General features: G+C 41.0%; 1 protein-coding gene across 1 annotated transcript; it reads left to right on the forward strand.

The window, feature by feature from the left end:
• Positions 1 to 4,994: 4,994 nt before the first annotated feature.
• Positions 4,995 to 9,841, forward strand: LOC124114740 (heat shock cognate 71 kDa protein). The gene is made up of 8 exons (XM_046475452.2): positions 4,995 to 5,127; positions 5,852 to 6,060; positions 6,331 to 6,536; positions 6,702 to 6,854; positions 7,521 to 7,858; positions 8,186 to 8,606; positions 8,725 to 8,923; positions 9,092 to 9,841. The coding sequence occupies exons 2-8, from the start codon at positions 5,856 to 5,858 to the stop codon at positions 9,535 to 9,537; spliced, it is 1,968 nt and encodes a 655-aa protein (XP_046331408.1). The 5' UTR covers positions 4,995 to 5,127; positions 5,852 to 5,855; the 3' UTR covers positions 9,538 to 9,841.
• The last annotated feature ends 8,841 nt before the right edge of the window (positions 9,842 to 18,682 follow it).

Consider the following 18,682-nt stretch of genomic DNA (forward strand, 5'->3'; position numbering starts at 1 on the left):
CATGGTCAGTGAACACGCTTGTATATAATGCATACAGTACTAAACAGCACATATGCATGCACTTCGTTCTCATCTGAGTATACCAGCATTGTCCACGACAGATGTGTGGTAGTATGTTGTCTACATCATACTCTATTAACACGTGGTCGTTTTGGGTGTTTCTTTACTGGCCGTTACGTCTATGCTTGGCCGTTCTGTATTGTTTCCTCGGACAGCGATCTAGACTAACATATAGTTTCTGAAATGAACATATCGTACAAAAAAAAACAGTTGTTCAGTTATCTTAATAAAAATATAATAAAAAGGGAGCCCAGTGATTCTCTTCATTTTCATTTAGACTTGCCAAACATTATAGACTTGCATGGGCTGTAGTTGATATATTTGTATCAGGGTCTGTAAGACAGACTAACAGCGATCGATTGGCATGGAATATTGGTGCCAATTTAACCTCCTTCAGCAAACACTCCGTCATTATACCGATATTAGATATACTAGCTGTCACAAATGTTATATTTGGGATTACACTTTCTTAATAAAGAGCAAATTCTAGCACTTTGGGGGGTGGGGGGTAGAGTCCCATCTAGAATTCGAACCCACACTCTCACAGCCAGGCACCTCTGGGCCTAGATTTTCGAAACGATCTTAGCTAAGATAAATCTTAACTACTTACGCTGAAAGATAAGATATCTTTAAGGCTAAGATAAGATAGATTTTCGAAACAATCGAAAACCTGTCGCAGATCGCTCAGAGCTACGACACCTATATCTGTTGCGGGAGAATAGCTCGAAGTGGTCAAGCGTATCGAGGGGACGAGTGAGTGAGTGAGTTGGGTTTAACGCCGCTTTTAACAGTATTCCAGTTATATCATGGCGTGTCAGCTTAATGTGGGAGGAAAGCCCGAAGTGATGCAGGTCTCAGACGTTTACCACTTCGGTGAAACCCACGAGCACGGGTATGGTGCTGACAAACCTACAAACATAATTGGAGCGAACCGGGATTCGAACCCACAATCATAGGTTTCTGGCGTGCCCAAGGGACGCAACTCTTCACAGCGAATCGCGGCGCCTTAGACGACTGGGCCACCCGTGCCCCCTTGAGGGGACGAGCTCTGTCTCGGAATATCCTCCGTCTTGTCATCAAATCATTGTCATCTTCATCATGTAAAATGTCCAGAGCAAAGTATACCGCCATCTTGGATGAGGATAAAATAAACTTACGACAGGTATAGGGCTATCTTAGATTTACGACCAACTTAAGATATCTTAGGGCTACGATAGTTTCGAAAATAGGCTACGATAGCCTACGATTTCCTTACGATAACTTTACGATAATTTTAGGGCTAAGATCGTTTCGAAAATCTAGGCCCATCGCTAGCACGCACAGTAGCTAGGCTACCTAACCCACTCAGCTACCGAGGCTTCCACAAAATGGACACTGACACATACCGCGACCGATTCAGGAAGACGTTTATTTGCAATGCAGCCATGTATATAGGCCTAGAATCACACTCAACTGCCATTGCTTATAAGATGCTACCCCCATTGTATTGTACATTACTGTCAGACACCCTAAATGAACTGTGCAATTATGTCACTTCTGAATAATTACTGTTGTTTATCCCTCACATGGCACGGATTAAGTCATAAAATATAAGACTTAATCCGTCATGTTTCAGGTGAGGCAATCGAACCCTAATGAACGTCGCGCGTGTAAGACACGGGCAGCGTGCGCGTTGTTAATACCGAAACATCAACAGTAACATCAAACAAATCCCTTCTCCAAAATAACCACACGGAAATGAAAACAAGCAACTTCGTACGAGTCACAATAACTCCATGTTTTAAGGAAACAAATCCCAACACGAGCCATATTTACAATAACCCAAGGCTAACGGCAACCCATCAAGTATACAGCTATACCTCCAGGTTAAGCTATAGTTATTAATCATAATCGGAAGCGGCATTTTCATCTTTTAGTCAAATATTCTCAAGTAGCAATTACCAAATCAACAAAACAACACAAAAGCACACAAACCGACATGTCTGCCAACGTGTATCCCTTGCACCTACCATATAAGTTAATTTCAACCCAATATAAATTTATGCATACTGTCATGCAAAAAATTATATTTTTACATGTATGATGCAATGAGTATAAAATATAGTACATGCTATTGCTATTATATGTTCATAATAATTAAGTTTAATGTATACAAGGGCGGATGCAGCATTTTTAATAGGGAATGGGCCCAAATATCAAAATACCCCTCTCAGATAATTTACTGCCTACAACATACAATACTACATTTGGTTTTCAAGGTGTGTGTGTCGGGGGGGGGGGGGGGGGGGGGGGGGGGGGGTAATGGTCCGGACCCCACTCTGGATCCACTATGGTATATTTATCCCACATGTGTGTATATACACACACACACACTCATGATGAACCTCAATAATGGCGATATATATGTGTATGACTGTGTCTCTGTGTTGTTAACGCCGCACTCAGCAGACGGCGATCTGTAAATAATCCAGTCTGGAAAAGACAATCCTGATATTCATTCATTCACCTGATGATACTCCGAAACGTTGTGTTCCTCATAATAAAGAAGTTGACAACCATAAATTCTCTTTCTTATCCGGTAACTGACATTATGAGCATCGATCTACGCAAGTGGGATACGATGACATGCATCAACCAAGTAAGCGAGCCTGACCGCCAGATCCCGTTATTCAACCGCGGGTTTCTTTTACCTGATTTGTTGAATATTTTGCTTGATGATAATTATGTGTATGGGGCGATGTATGCCTCGGGTGACAAAAAAACTGGGTTTCAGGGAATATTTAACAGTCGCTGAATTTGTATTGCTGGGGGCACATCGGGCCACAGATGAGCATGCAGTCTTGACGTCACGTATTGATACATGCACGGCCAGGTCGGTTCATGCCGAGAATTACATTATTGCCACTGTTATCACTGAATACGCCTAGGGGCTACTCGCATAACATTATGTAATTGACTATACGTACGCGGCATCTGTACGTTCGTAACGAAGTTGTGGAACACTCATATATACAATGAAAATCCTTTAGCTATACCAGCTAGAATCTGGAGGTTTTCATTCGGATTTTTTATATTAACATCGAGAAAATATGAACAAAGCTCGGCAGGGTTTATCTCTTCGGCGAACATATATTTGTAGAATACCATTTAAAAAAGTCTTAAAATTAATAAATTGCTATACCTAAATGTCCTATCTTTTTCTAACTATTTAGTCTACAAGTCGACCTGTGTTCCCAATTCCCAGGAATATAGATGAACTAAAACTAAGTTAGTGGTATATAGTACAACACGAACAAGTAAAATAATCACGTTTCTCTTCAGTAATTTAGCCCGTGTTGCTACGCGACAAATCTTTTGCCGTTAATAAGCATTCAGGATTTGTATACTTATTGCCCCGAGATGCAGCTTATGAATGTGCAATGGTGAGAGCAGCCATTCACCGCGACTGCGCGCTAATTAGAACAATCTGACTACCAGCTAATGAATTCATTAATTAAATATTCAAAGGAAGACTAATGTCGCTATTGACAAAAATGACGTAATACCTTAGAGCATATTTTATTACTTATTGTTCATGGCGGAGGATTAGCTGCGAACTGAGCTTGTTTCACAATGCACATGTAAAAATCCCTAATTAAATCTGGAAACGATCAATCGTTACTTCGAATAATAATTGAACATGCATATATCTACAGTGTGCAGAGACCATATAATATTATATAATCTATTATATGGTCTCTGCAGTGTGTAAAGGAATAGTCTTTTCCTGTTTATTTATTTTTTTATTGAAAAAATATAGAATAAACAAATCCCCAACCGTTTGTTTCAAACACCTGGGACCGAGTTTGCGGGATATTTGGAAACGAAATCTCAAAAGTCAATTTGAATGCCCAATAGATTTTCGAGTCTAAACGAATCACCAACATGTATATAAAACATTCCAAAGTATTCTCGAAACTGGTGTTATTCCTGGGCCAGTTAACTACGCGAGCGATGACGAATTTTACTAAAGTGGAATTTTGTTTAGTATGCGCAAATACTGAGACGATGATTTCTGGAAAGTAGGGAAATGAAGACGTTGTCCGGTTCTAAAAATAGAAATGGCGGGAAATTGAACAAAGGCAGGTTGAACCCGTGGGTTTTAATGATATGCTGGAGGCGAGGAACTGGAAATACTAGTCTGTCTTACAGACCCTGATACAAATATATATCAAATACAGCCCATGCAAGTCTATAATGTTTGGCAAGTCTAGATCACTGCAGTATCTGAAAATGAAGAGAGTCACTGGGCTCCTTTTTATTATATTTTTATTAAGATAACTGAACAACTGTTTTTTTTTTATGTACGATATGTTCATTTCAGAGACTAGATGTTAGTCTATGGAAATACGTGTGGCCAGTACTCTCTCACACTATTGTATATAGCTAGATTAGGTCATCTGGGATGTGAAAATACATATCCGTGGACACACAAAATACACAGAGAGGGTTAAATAATCTTTGTAAATTATAATAATATAAAGCTTCAAGTAAATTGGTTAAAGTAATAGATATGATTGCATGAAATACTCATATTAACAATCATAGAACTAAAAATGTTTTATTCATGATTCTTTCATAGCTCTGACTTTCCCCATTTAGTATGAATATTATCAAGCAAATAATTTCGTTTAGTTCGAAAACGCAGAAAGGGAAATTATTCAAATATTATTATTCAATTAATCTTTTTTACTTTAAGGCTAAAAATGATTATCTGTATGCAAAGAGAATCGCAAATTACTATGAATTTTAATCACCACTGCGAGTGCAGCCGAGCGTGACTTTGAAGGGATAGCCAATCAAAGCGCTCCTTACTTTGAACCAATTACATCCATCGACTGATAAGACCGCTACCTAGTTTCTCGGGTTCTAGAACGTTCTAAATGACGTCATATCCGCAAACGTATAAAAGGCCGCAACACGCCATTAGCCGGTAGTAACGCAGGGTCATCGAGTGGAGAGGAGAAGAGAAGAGAGAGACGGAAATTGAGCTTCTTTTATATACTATCACAGACATTGTTACACAAGGTATGTATATTATGGGTAGTCCAATGCTTTGAGGGTTGAATTTTGTTTCTAAATACCAAGGCGTAGTGTGGAAATCTGAATACGTTTTTCATTCATGAATACCGGCCTCCAAGACGAACACGTGGTTGTGACTGAAACATGGCGATTTCTCTTTCTGTGTTGGAAATAAATGGTTGCTGCACAATGCTCTCGATAGGGAAACTTTCAAAATAAGAACATACATATTACAATTAATTTCACGACAGATTATATATATCTAACGGTTTGGTTTGACTTTGTGTTTTCAAAGTCAAACCAAACCGATAATCTGAACACGTAGATCTAGATTACAGATCGATTTTTTTTTCTTAATTTCTTTGGGACACGTTGATTGTATGTAAAGTTATGGGATACGAAAACTCATTCTTTAATGTAACTGATAACAGATCCTTTTTGTTCAGTAATATTTCAAACAATGCGTGACTGGGCGTGTTCCCCAGGATCACGTGGTCGGGTATTTCGGCATAATGAGATGTCGATTGTAATAGGTTAGATGAGCTAGGTGATCACCCTAGGATAGGTTAAATGTACGCTTCACTAGAAAATCCCTACCAGAAACAAGGAAATTATTTTATTTTTTTCAAAATGAAAGTAGGCGGCTGGCCCTGGAATGTTCTAGAAGCCTAAGCGGAAGTCTAAAGGTAAACGTGACCTCATCTAATTTTCTTTTTTTCTTTGATCATAGGACCATGGCCAAAGCACCAGCTATTGGTATAGATCTCGGGACCACCTACTCGTGTGTAGGCGTGTTTCAACACGGAAAGGTAGAAATTATTGCCAACGACCAAGGTAACCGAACAACACCCAGCTATGTTGCCTTCACCGACACAGAACGTCTCATTGGTGATGCTGCAAAGAACCAGGTTGCCATGAACCCAGAGAACACAATCTTCGGTAAGTCTTTGCAATTTGTTATCATTTCAGAATTGAGATTGCTTTTACATTAATGAGGAAAAGTAACTCCAGTTAATAGTTGGGTGGGAATTTGATCTTGGGTGGAAATTTGTTATTTATGGCAGTCAAGAGGTTAATGGCCATCAATATTCCACCAAACATTTGTTTTACCTTACCTGACGCCACACCTATAGCACTGTGTAGCATCATGTAAGTATAAAAACATTGCATGTAATCAGAAATGCTCATATATGTGGATCTTTTCTTCAGATGCCAAACGTCTTATTGGAAGAAGATTCGAGGAGGCAAATGTTCAGTCAGACATGAAGCACTGGCCATTTAATGTGTTGAGTGATGGAGGCAAACCCAAGATCCAAGTAAATTACAAAGATGAACCAAAGACTTTCTACCCAGAAGAGATTTCCTCCATGGTGCTTACAAAGATGAAGGAAACAGCTGAACAATATCTTGGAAAGGTAATTTTGATACCATCAATAACTCTGTCCACAATACATCAATTGAAATGAAACTGTAATCCTAAAATATTCTAATAAGGATAGAAAATGTTCATTTACAAAACATGAAATTCATCTCAACCCAAAAGATTGCAAATACTGATCTTATTACTGAATCTTTTCCAGACAATCACAGATGCCGTTGTAACAGTCCCAGCTTACTTCAACGACTCTCAACGACAGGCAACTAAAGATGCAGGGACAATCTCTGGTCTCAATGTTTTACGTATCATCAATGAGCCAACAGCTGCAGCTATTGCATATGGTCTTGACAAGAAGGTTTGTTATGGTTTATTTATGACCAGTGTTACGTGTCTATGCTAATGTCTTCAGTAGGCTACAGGTTTTTCAACCTCCTCCTACATTGTATGTTCTAGTTCAGTAAGATTGGGGTATTTTGATGTTCCACAGTTCAATTCAACGATCTTGGTTTTTCTCGCCAACCAAGAAGTCAGACGGGGGGTATAGTAACAAGTATCAAGTTCAAAGGGGGCACATTTGAGAAATGAAAATTTACACTGATTATTGGTCTTGATCTTACGTGAATTTGAAAAATAGTCTTAAATTCATTTTTACAGAGTTGTGGTCCTTGCTCCGTGCATTTCAACTTTGTGCATACTGTGTGAATGTGTTGAGTTTTCAGAAACTTCTGAAGTTAGTTTATTTAAGGGAGTAAGAGAATTGGTGTCATCAAATTATATATATTTTTTTTACAGAGAATGGGTGTTCACATTTAATCATTTTTTCTGCTGACATAAAGTGACCCTAGTACCTATCCCTTCTTTAGGCTTTACAGGACATTTTTCTTTTCTTTTTTGTGGTTTCTTTTCACTAATATATGAACAAACAATAATTTGTCCCATGGTGGGGATAGCGATGATGCTGTTAACTTGTTAATACTGTTTTACAATTTAGCATGTTCATGATAATTGATTTGTGTTACAGGTTGGTGGTGAACGCAATGTACTTATCTTTGATCTTGGCGGTGGTACATTTGATGTGTCTATCCTGACCATTGAAGATGGTATTTTTGAGGTGAAATCCACAGCTGGAGACACCCACTTGGGTGGTGAGGACTTTGACAATCGTATGGTGAACCACTTTATCCAGGAGTTCAAGAGGAAACACAAGAAGGATATCTCTGATAACAAGAGGGCTGTGAGGCGTCTGAGAACTGCCTGCGAGAGAGCAAAGAGAACCCTGTCCTCCAGCACCCAGGCCAGCATCGAGATCGACTCCCTGTTTGAGGGAGTGGATTACTACACCAGCATAACCCGAGCCAGGTATGCAGTTTCCTGTGAAACAAGCTGTGACACTCACAATTCTCTTGTAAATCCCCTAATCATGCTCAAGTTTAAAGGTCATACAATCTTGACATTCAGTGATTATTTAAGTTGGTGTTGAGCAATGTTTGCTATACATTTCAATATTAGAAATTGTCACCAGGTCTGTAGTCCTTGCCAAACTGCCAAATAGTTATCATAAGGACTAGTAAAAAATTGACTTTTTTTTTTAGGGTTTTGCGGTGTTATTTTAATGACTAGTGGAGTAAAATGTTACTGCTGTTGCATTTAAGCTGTGTTGTCATAAGGTCTGTCTATCTATTAAAGGTTTGAGGAGCTCAATGCTGACCTCTTCCGTGGCACACTGGAGCCCGTAGAGAAAGCTTTGCGCGACGCCAAAGCAGACAAGGCTTCCATCCATGACATAGTACTGGTTGGAGGGTCAACACGTATCCCCAAGATCCAGAAACTCCTCCAGGACTTCTTCAACGGCAAGGAGCTATGCAAGAGCATCAACCCCGATGAGGCTGTTGCTTATGGTGCTGCCGTCCAGGCCGCCATCCTTCATGGTGACAAGTCCGAGGAAGTCCAGGACCTGCTACTGCTGGATGTCACTCCCCTGTCACTTGGTATTGAGACTGCTGGCGGTGTGATGACTGTCCTCATCAAGAGGAACACCACCATCCCCACCAAACAGACCCAGACCTTCACAACATACTCAGACAATCAACCTGGTGTGCTGATCCAGGTGTGTACCCTGAAACATACTTCTGGCCAACAGTTTTGGTTTATATTTCAAACATTATCATACATCGTTTAAGTACTACCATCCATTGTTACTTACTTCACTTCAATCTTCCTTCCAGGTCTATGAGGGTGAGAGAGCTATGACGAAGGACAACAACATCTTGGGCAAGTTCGAGCTGACTGGAATTCCCCCAGCACCCAGAGGTGTCCCACAGATTGAAGTAACATTCGACATTGATGCCAATGGTATCCTCAATGTATCCGCTGTGGACAAGAGCACCATGAAGGAGAACAAGATCACCATCACAAACGACAAAGGTGTGTACCACAATAATGGTCTTCAGTTTTGTGACATCGCAAAATGTAGTTCTGATCTTCCTAATTTGACACTTCGCTTTATGAACCGTTCATTCAATATTTTCAAAAGTTTATCAGGCTTGTAAGAATATTTTGTAAGTGAACTTACGGTAATTTATTGTTTGTCAGGTCGCTTGTCGAAGGAGGAGATTGAGCGTATGGTGAACGAGGCTGAGAACTACAAGGCAGAGGACGAGAAGCAGAAAGACCGTATCCAGGCTAAGAATGGTCTGGAGAGCTACGCTTTCAACATGAAGTCCACTGTAGAGGACGAGAAATTGAAAGACAAGATCAGTGAAGATGACAAGAAGACCATCACCGACAAGTGTAACGATGTCATCAGCTGGCTGGACTCTAACCAGCTTGCCGAGAAGGATGAGTTCGAACACAAGCAGAAGGAGCTGGAGGGAGTGTGTAACCCCATCATCACCAAGTTGTACCAGGCAGCTGGAGGTGCTGGTGGTATGCCCAACTTCAACCCGGGTGCAGCTGGAGCTGGCGCAGGAGCTGGTGGTGCAGGAGCAGCTCAGACCGGCGGCAGCTCCGGAGGCCCCACCATCGAGGAGGTTGATTAAACTACTCTCCAACATCCATGTGCATGACTAGAACAACTTAACCACCACATGACCTCATTCATCAAACAATGACTATAGAAGTTGTCTGGTCTCGGCTTGATGCATGTAATGAGGGAATTTACCATCCTTTGAAATAAGAACAATTTTTGACATTAGACATTCTCAGGTTTCATAATGAGAACTTGACAAGTTTCATTGTCAAGGATCAATTCTACTAAGACTGAATTCATCATGTATCATCCATTGAGCAAATTCATTTCATTTCAGTATTGTCTGTGATCTTAATAAAAGAAGCTTAATTAAATATTTTTTTGTTTGACTTGTCACATGATCTTGGAAGTTACGGTAGAGATCACATATCTACTGGTAGAAATTTGCATGACCTAAGTTACATTCGGATTTGACACTGTTACCTTTCACTATAGTAGCTGCATACTTCTGCATTTACTCATAAAATGGAACAATATGGCTTGCAACAAAAACCTGGACACACATTACTTGTTTACCCAGAAATCTGTACTTAAAAGAATTGTGAAATGATAGACAAATGTATTGCAAATTCACGAAGTCTAGAAATTACTGCACGGCAATTACAGTGGCAGTACATAAGTCTAGTACAATATTTAATGGAAAACAATTTATAAATAAATATAAATAAAAGGCTAAATAAAGTCTTGGTACTCGGGCACTGCCCACATCAAGTCTGCAGCATGTTTCCTTACACTTAGTGCGATCCAATATAAACGCAGTCACTTCCCTTTACATGCATACTGCTTCACTGCATTTTGTTATGGTCATGGCAGCAATAGGAGTTTGTATGCTTATTTATGTAGGGAGGCCCTCTACACCAGGTTGAGGTTACACACTAGTTTTAACAAGAGAAACAAAGTGCTGCCCACCTGCACTATATTTTCAAGTCATTGCCTGAGAACCTATTATTTTATTTGTAAGCCTGTGATGGTTGTAATGAGTGTCAAATACAAACGTGGTGCTGATAGCAAAAGTCTGATATTAATAGTGGTTCAAATGCCGGAGATGGGCCTAGGCTGGGAATCCGGGGTGATGAGTGATCTTTACACAGCTGGTCTTGATGTCAGTAAATGTGATATCAGACAGGCATGTGACGGCTCCACTTATATATTCCAACATCCAGAACTTTCAACATTGAACACATCACATTTCACATGCTTATGAACTCATGACATCAGTCCATGCTATTGCGGAAGTTTACATATCACACGAGCATCTAAAAGTAGTCAGTTCACCCCAATTATGTTTCTAGGTTTGTCGGCACAATACCCGTGCTCGTGCATCACTTCGGGCTTTCCTCCCACATTAAGTTGACACACCGTGATATAACTGGAATACTGTTAAAAGCGGTGTTAAACCCAACTCACTCTATATATAGTAACTTCCCTCACCACCGCTGACAGTTATAAAAACTGAAAGATGCTTGAGAATGACTGCATGGCCAGGATACCACCAGATATTAGCCACAGTATGATGCATAATATGGTTGATTGCATGAGCACCATTCCATCTCTTGTAGGGTGTGATCACAAAGTCCCATCCACACTTGTCCATGTTGGATGGTTCCACACGATTTTCGGCCTTGGCCATTGTCATCTAGCAGAAATATTGCTGACTGTGATGTCAAGCTGCTTTCAATTGCTTATCCACTGCCACATCGGTCTGTCAATGCGGGACAAGGTTTTTGAAACCACTATTGTTAGAGAGACATGTTGTTAAATCAAAACCCAGTCTTGGGAATGTCCTAGAGTTACATCCCTTGCCTTGATGGTGCCCTTTGTCCGTCATGTACAAGGATGTCATTTTGCATACATAAAGTTATGAATACGTTATCAAGTTTGAAAGCCACCTCCATCGAGAACTGATGACCATTGGAGAGAAGGGGGTTCCAAAATAGAATAATATTTTTATCTTTACAATAACACAGCAAACAGGTTCAAATGAAAACAGGTTGGGATTTTTTTTTATGCCAAATCACTTCATGAAAATTTTGCAAATGAATTAGGCTGGTTAGGACTGGTGCCTATTGTTTCAACAGAAATGTCGGGTGTTTGTATTCAGAATTGAGTTGCAGATTACTGGCTATAGTTCTGCATTGGTAAAACAAAAGTTACCTGGTTTAAAAAAGGTTAGTGGAAATGACTTTTATACTTTTCAAAATAATCTCAAAATGGAAAAAAAGAGTGCTACAGAAATGTCTATTTCACATTACGATGTGTGGATCGATGCTCATGATGTCAATCACTGGATTCTCAGGTCCAGACTCAATTATTTACAGGCCACCGTCATACAGCTGGAATATTGCTGAGTGCGTGGTTAAATAATAGCCAAACATGGATATCCTGCTCACACACAGTGTACTGACTCCTGAGCCAATCATTCCTTGTTTTATCCCAGGTAGGGTAAGACATACCGTCTTTTCACGTCTTTTGGATGCTAACAGGGATGAAACTACTGTGCAGACGTTCTATCTACCAGACCAAAGAGGCTTGATAAATGAATGTATTGGACTTGTAACAACGCTAAATGCATAGGTAAGGCTAAACTGTTAAAGAAGTGTTTTTCAAACTTCGTGTCAAAACTGGGATGTGTCAAATTCCCGGTTGTTTTGAATTCATTTTGGAGTCCCCAAGTACCCAAATTAAACATGAAATTCCCTGGATAACAGTTTTCCAGGTAGCTGATTTTCATAGATGTAGATAAAAGCAGTACAAACTTAATATTGTTGGTCAATAGAACTGCTTATTTTTCGATTTTCATTTAAAGTCTAATTAAAAAGCAACCCTATTTACTCATTGTAGCCATACGTAGGTATTTGGCCATGTCATAAGTCCAAAACTTGCAAGTGTAAGAAAGAAAAAGGCGAGAACGAACAACCCCTGCCACATCCTGGTGACAAGCCACTGACTAGTCCATGACCACAATCTACTTGTCCACTAGTCCCTGACAAGTGACAATCTACCTGTCCACTAGTCCCAGACAAGTGACAATCTACCTGTCCACTAGCAGTGAGTGAGTGAGTATGGTTTTACGCCGCTTTTAGCAATATTCCAGCAATATCACGGCAGAAATGGGCTTCACACATTGTACCCGTGTCGGGAATCGAACCCGGGTCTTTGGCGTGACGAGTGAACACTTTAACCACTAGGCTACCCGGCCGCCCCTGTCCACTAGCAGCATGTATGTGTCCGACAAGTTGGTCAATGACTAGTGTCTTGGAATACAACTGAAAAAGCCAAGCCAACAGTCCCGGAACAATTGTGTGCAACTGGCAGCCACCATGGACACTGGATCCCCATATCCCTGGGCAGTGGGGTACTTTGGTCCAAAGCAGGGTCTTCAGCAATCCATGCTTGCCATAAAAGGCAACTATGCTTGTCATAAGGGCGACTAACGGGATCGGGTGGTCAGACTTGCTGACTTGGTTGATGCATGTCATCGTATCCCAATTGCGTGGATCGATGTTCATGACATCAATCACTGGATTGTCTGGTCCATATTGTCTGGAGAATTTGCTAAGTGTGACATTAAACAACAAACAAACAAACAAAAGATCTCATGAGGATACAAAATGATACATGTGCTTAAATTTAATATGCTATTATATTTTTTTGCTGTCTGGCATACTTTTTATTGTACAGTGAGTGAGTGAGTGAGTATGGTTTTACGCCGCTTTTAGCAATATTCCAGCAATATCACGGCGGGGGACACCAGAAATGGGCTTCACACATTGTACCCATGTCGGGAATCGAACCCGGGTCTTCGGCGTGACGAGCGAACGCTTTAACCACTGGGCTACCCGACCGCCCTATTTATTATACAGAAGTCTGTAGGTGTTAAGTCTGTAGGTACCCACCCCCCTATTACCCGCCCACTGAAGGTCTCAGGAGATGTCTTAAAATGTCCAATTGGGAACATTTTTAGCATAGCCCTGGCAAAACGTATTTAGATACATGTATTAAACAATCTGGTCATTTATACACTGAAGTTGAATTAAGTTATATCTTTATTCAACCATATAAAAATCAGAAAGAAATGCGAACATTAGTGACTTGTAGTGTAACCTTAGAGTTCTAGATAATTTTTGTCATTACACAATATATAACGTGATTAACCAGGGGACCGGGTTGTCCTGTGTGTACCCGGGTCCTACTCAGGACCCACCTGACCCGGGTACCCGAGTAACCCGTCCCAGCCCTAGTAGGTGTATCTGCAAAGTGTATCATCAAGCCATTCATCAACAGGATCTAAACTATCATACACAGAGATACACAGACTAATATCTGGTCTCTGAAAAGAAAATATTTGCATTCAATACAGTTGTTAAATGATTTTAATAATTATTTTATAAATCCAGAGACTCTACATTTTCAGTAATCTAGACTTGCATGGGCTGTATTGAATATATACCACCAACGAAAGCATAAGGGAACTGATGAAATGGTAGTGACGGTGTAATGATGATAAATGTCTGGAAAATTAATTTCAGGTGTACATCAACATCTGGTGTGTCCATGTTTGGCGATACATGCATGACATCTTGATGGCATAGTGTTGATTAACTGTGTCCATGTGCATCACATACTGTTCTTGTGATTAGATGATGCATTCAGTTGCAACGCCACAGTATTGTATTGTACATGTACACCTCAACGATAGCCATATTCAAAACATCTCTTATTTTTTGTCTGTAGCATATTTGTTTCAGGGTCTGTATGCCAAACAAATGAACAAAGAACATAAAAGTAAATTACCAATAAAGTCCTTTATCTTTTCTCAGTTTAATCTGAATATGTACATAGTCTGAATTCACAATCTGACCTAGCCAACATCAGCACCGGTCCAGCTCACACACACACACACTGCTACATCTACTGAAGTGCTGCAGGCTGTTTCCTCTGTATTTCATTATAGATAGTGAGCAGATTCAGCAATCAGTTTATCCTCAGGCTTATGTCTTTACTGACGGCCAGTCAGCCACAATCATCCCCAAACAACTGCAACATTCCTTTTATGCAGACTTCTTCGCACCTTCTGGAACAGTGTCAAAGCCTTCCAGGAACTTCTCTTGTCTCACGGCATACATGGTGTAACCATCTGTTTGGAGGTTAAGGGCAGTGTTTGACAGTTAACTGTGACATTTTACCTCCATTATATCACACATTTTTATACCCAACAGCCTATCAGTTGTGATTATTATACCCAACAGCCCATCAGCTGTGATTATTATACCCAACAGCCCATCAGCTGTGATTATTATACCCAACAGCCCATCACCTGTGATTATTATACCCAACAGCCCATCAGCTGTGATTATTATACCCAACAGCCCATCAGCTGTGATTATTATACCCGACAGCCCATCAGTTGTGATTATTATACCCAACAGCCCATCACCTGTGATTATTATACCCAACAGCCCATCAGCTGTGATTATTATACCCAACAGCCCATCACCTGTGATTATTATACCCAACAGCCCATCAGCTGTGATTATTATACCCAACAGCCCATCAGCTGTGATTATTATACCCAACAGCCCATCAGCTGTGATTATTATACCCGACAGCCCATCAGTTGTGATTATTATACCCAACAGCCCATCACCTGTGATTATTATACCCGACAGCCTATCACCTGTGATTATTATACCCAACAGCCTATCAGCTGTGATTATTATACCCAACAGCCCATCACCTGTGATTATTATACCCGACAGCCTATCAGCTGTGATTATTATACCCGACAGCCTATCACCTGTGATTATTATACCCGACAGCCTATCACCTGTGATTATTATACCCAACAGCCCATCAGCTGTGATTATTATACCCAACAGCCTATCACCTGTGATTATTATACCCAACAGCCTATCACCTGTGATTATTATACCCAACAGATGTAATTATCACAACCTGGACATCACAACTGGTAGGCTGATGGGTATGACTGATCAAGGAACGTAGCCCAAAATTAGAATACACAAAAAAATAACAAAAAGACAAATTGCTATCCCATGCACTATTAAATATGTTTATGAGGTCACAAAAAAAGTACATATGGATACACATAAATGTCCTATATAAGTTTTTGGGGAGATGCCTCGCATGTGAATGGGTGAACAATGGAGGTATGGCGTAGCTCACTTAAACCCTAGGTTCACATTAAAGGTAAATGAGAAAAATCATGAAAAATGGAACATTTGACTTTTTTGTCCACCTGCTAGCTTGTCAAAATTTATACATATTTATCTCATCCCGTGACATGAAAAACTAAACACTTTCACTCATTAAAATACATGTATCTATTTTGTCTGGTCATTGGATCACATATATTTCATTATTAATTGTATATTCATTTACTTATCCTGTCTCACAATATGCATTCCTTCTTTCCTTTCCCATAAAGCGTGACTGAAAAAGTGTTTCCAGCTTAAAAAATATTTTTCCCAAACACATACCAGCATCACCATGGTTACTGTTACAACCAGGCCATGTTTGTGATCCCGTGTACATCGACCTTCCATGACCTCATCACATGTTCGTTACAGTATACTGTCAACTCATTCTCTTTTGTCAGAGCTATAAGGCTAGAGGAACGGAGATGTGGGGATGGCCGGGTGGTCCAATTCATAATAAAATTGCCAACTTATTTTTAAACTTATCCTGTCTCACAATATGCATTTATACCACAGTTGGATGGTGGGCGCAGTTCCCTTGCCTGAAAGTCTAGAACCGTGTGACAACAAAGGGAGGCTGGATCTAAACAGTAAAATGAATAAAAAGATATTTAAAATACTGGCTAGTGTCACAAACAAAACGACAAGAATTCGTGAGCGTGAAAACAAAACCCACAACAGGTGAAACGATCCCGATGCACTAATCGGAGGGAACATCAAGAGATTGGGTAGTACATGCTGAACATGTTTTCATGTATGACTGACTGAGTATGGTTTTACGCCGCTTTTAGCAATATTCCAGCAATATCACGGCGGGGAACACCAGAAATGGGCTTCACACATTGTACCCATGTCGGGAATCGAACCCGGGTCTTCGGAGTGACGAGCGAACGCTTTAACCACTAGGCTACCCAACCGCCCCGTTTTCATGTATGTCATCATTCATTTTCGCATAGCCGTAAAGGACAATTTATACAGCAGACAACTGGTAATCGATCCGGGGGGCTCCAACTGATCGATTCTACAAGAAAAGTACAGTACAGACAATCAAATCCACCCAACAAACAGGAAATCTATCTGGGAATACCTGAACAATCAAGAAACAATAAACACAGAGTTAAAGTTTAAAGATTTATTCTGTATATACACAAGTGAGGCCAGAGTACAAGAACAAGTGTATACAGCATTATCTGCATTGAGTAGGCCCAGACATCTTTTGAGCCAGGATCAGCGGTCTGAACTTTCGGAGACCCAAGACATCAGTAACTCAAACATCACGTAGGTAAAGCAAAGTCTTTACCTTATCAGATTTCCAGAAGCACCCTTTAATGATGGCGGAAACGGAGCAGTTACTGTGCTAGGCCATAGTGGAAGCGTCAGCTAGGGCTTCATGCAGGTTGAAGCTGTGGGCGAAGCAACCTTGCGGAGGTATAGGCCCTTATACCATCAAAAAAGATGATGGAAAAGGGCCCAAACGACGTAGTGGTATATGTAACCTCAGAGACCGCTGCAGTCGAGAGGGGAATATAATCTTCGCACCCGTGGTGACAATGACCGAGTTAATTGCAGCAAGGTACGTGGCCAAAAAGAACCTTTGAGCCTACGCATTGAACGAAGGTTAGGGAGATATTCAGTGATCTGTTGAGGCGAAGAAGGAGTAGAAATACTGCAAGTGCGACAATAGCTCTCGAAGGCCATCCACTTATGATCATAAAGGTGTGTGGTAGAAGATCTGTGGGCTGCAGTAACAGTCTTCGTAACCTGCTTGGAATAGCCTTTAGCGATAAAGGACCTATGCAGATGCGCCAAACGCATAGATGGAGCGTTGCAAGGTACGGATGCAGCAACCGGGTGTGAGATTGTAGCAGATGGTTGTCGCGGAGAGGAAAATGGTGGAACCCTCTTATGGCGAGCATTAACGTGGGGAACCAAGGGCGCGACCAAAGTCTGATCCAAGTGATCGGTGGCCTCCACCTTCAGGGAACCCCGGGAAAGAACACCTTCTATTGGTAGGGACGGTCTTTTGAAGGACTCTGTACGGCCTGAGGACGACTTTGATCCTCTGTCCACAACATTCTCTCCCGCATGCACGAAGAAGAGTAAAAAATCCTTGAGATCCCAATGAGGGGGCACAAATTGAGGATAACAACAATTGTTCTACTTATGATCCTCAAGTTGCTTCTTCTGCAAACAGAGGAGGTCCACTATCACCTGCAGGTTTGTGCCCTTTTGCACTTCTATTTGCAACCTCCTGGATCCGATCTATAAAAAGGCTTCCAGAGGAACAGGGGAGTTGATAAAGCCGAGCCTTGAATTGATCATCTCAAGGGCAGTGTTGTAAGACACCATGGGGATGGAGAGCCGTGACCAAGCCCTCATGGTGCGATAGAAGATCGAGGATGGTCATGATCTTGTCTTGAATGAGCAGCACATCACCACAAACAAAGGAATCATCATGCGCCTAATGACATAAGGAAGACAAGAGAGCATCTGTTGCCAACAAGACTGTAGAGATGAGAGGTAGGGTGCGACACACAGACAAAGCATAGTGCATGAGGTCTCGATGCTTGTCCACGGAGGAGGTACACGATTGTTCGGAACATCATCATCAAAGTCCATGGCCAACATACCATGGGTGCAGGTGGAAACGTGGAGTCAAGATACAGCAAAACGAGGCAAAGGCTTGATCTAGGCCTTAGTAGATATGTCCAACAACACCAGGGTCTCAGGGAGGGTGATGTTGGATAAGATGTCGTCTTAAAAAGATCAGTTGGTGTAACAGTATGAAGATGATTGATTTCAGGAGCTGGCAGTGGGGTCCGACACATGAACCCTGAGAAGAATCCAGACAGGACTGAAGAACCGGAGAACGTCGAACATGAGCCCGTTGAACAGGAGCGTCCATACCAGAACCTTTACCCGAACACCGAGCTGGAG

Source organism: Haliotis rufescens, unplaced genomic scaffold, assembly GCF_023055435.1.
Source record: "Haliotis rufescens isolate VD_foot unplaced genomic scaffold, xgHalRufe1.0.p SCAF_4, whole genome shotgun sequence".
Classification (NCBI taxonomy): Eukaryota; Metazoa; Mollusca; class Gastropoda; order Lepetellida; family Haliotidae; genus Haliotis; species Haliotis rufescens.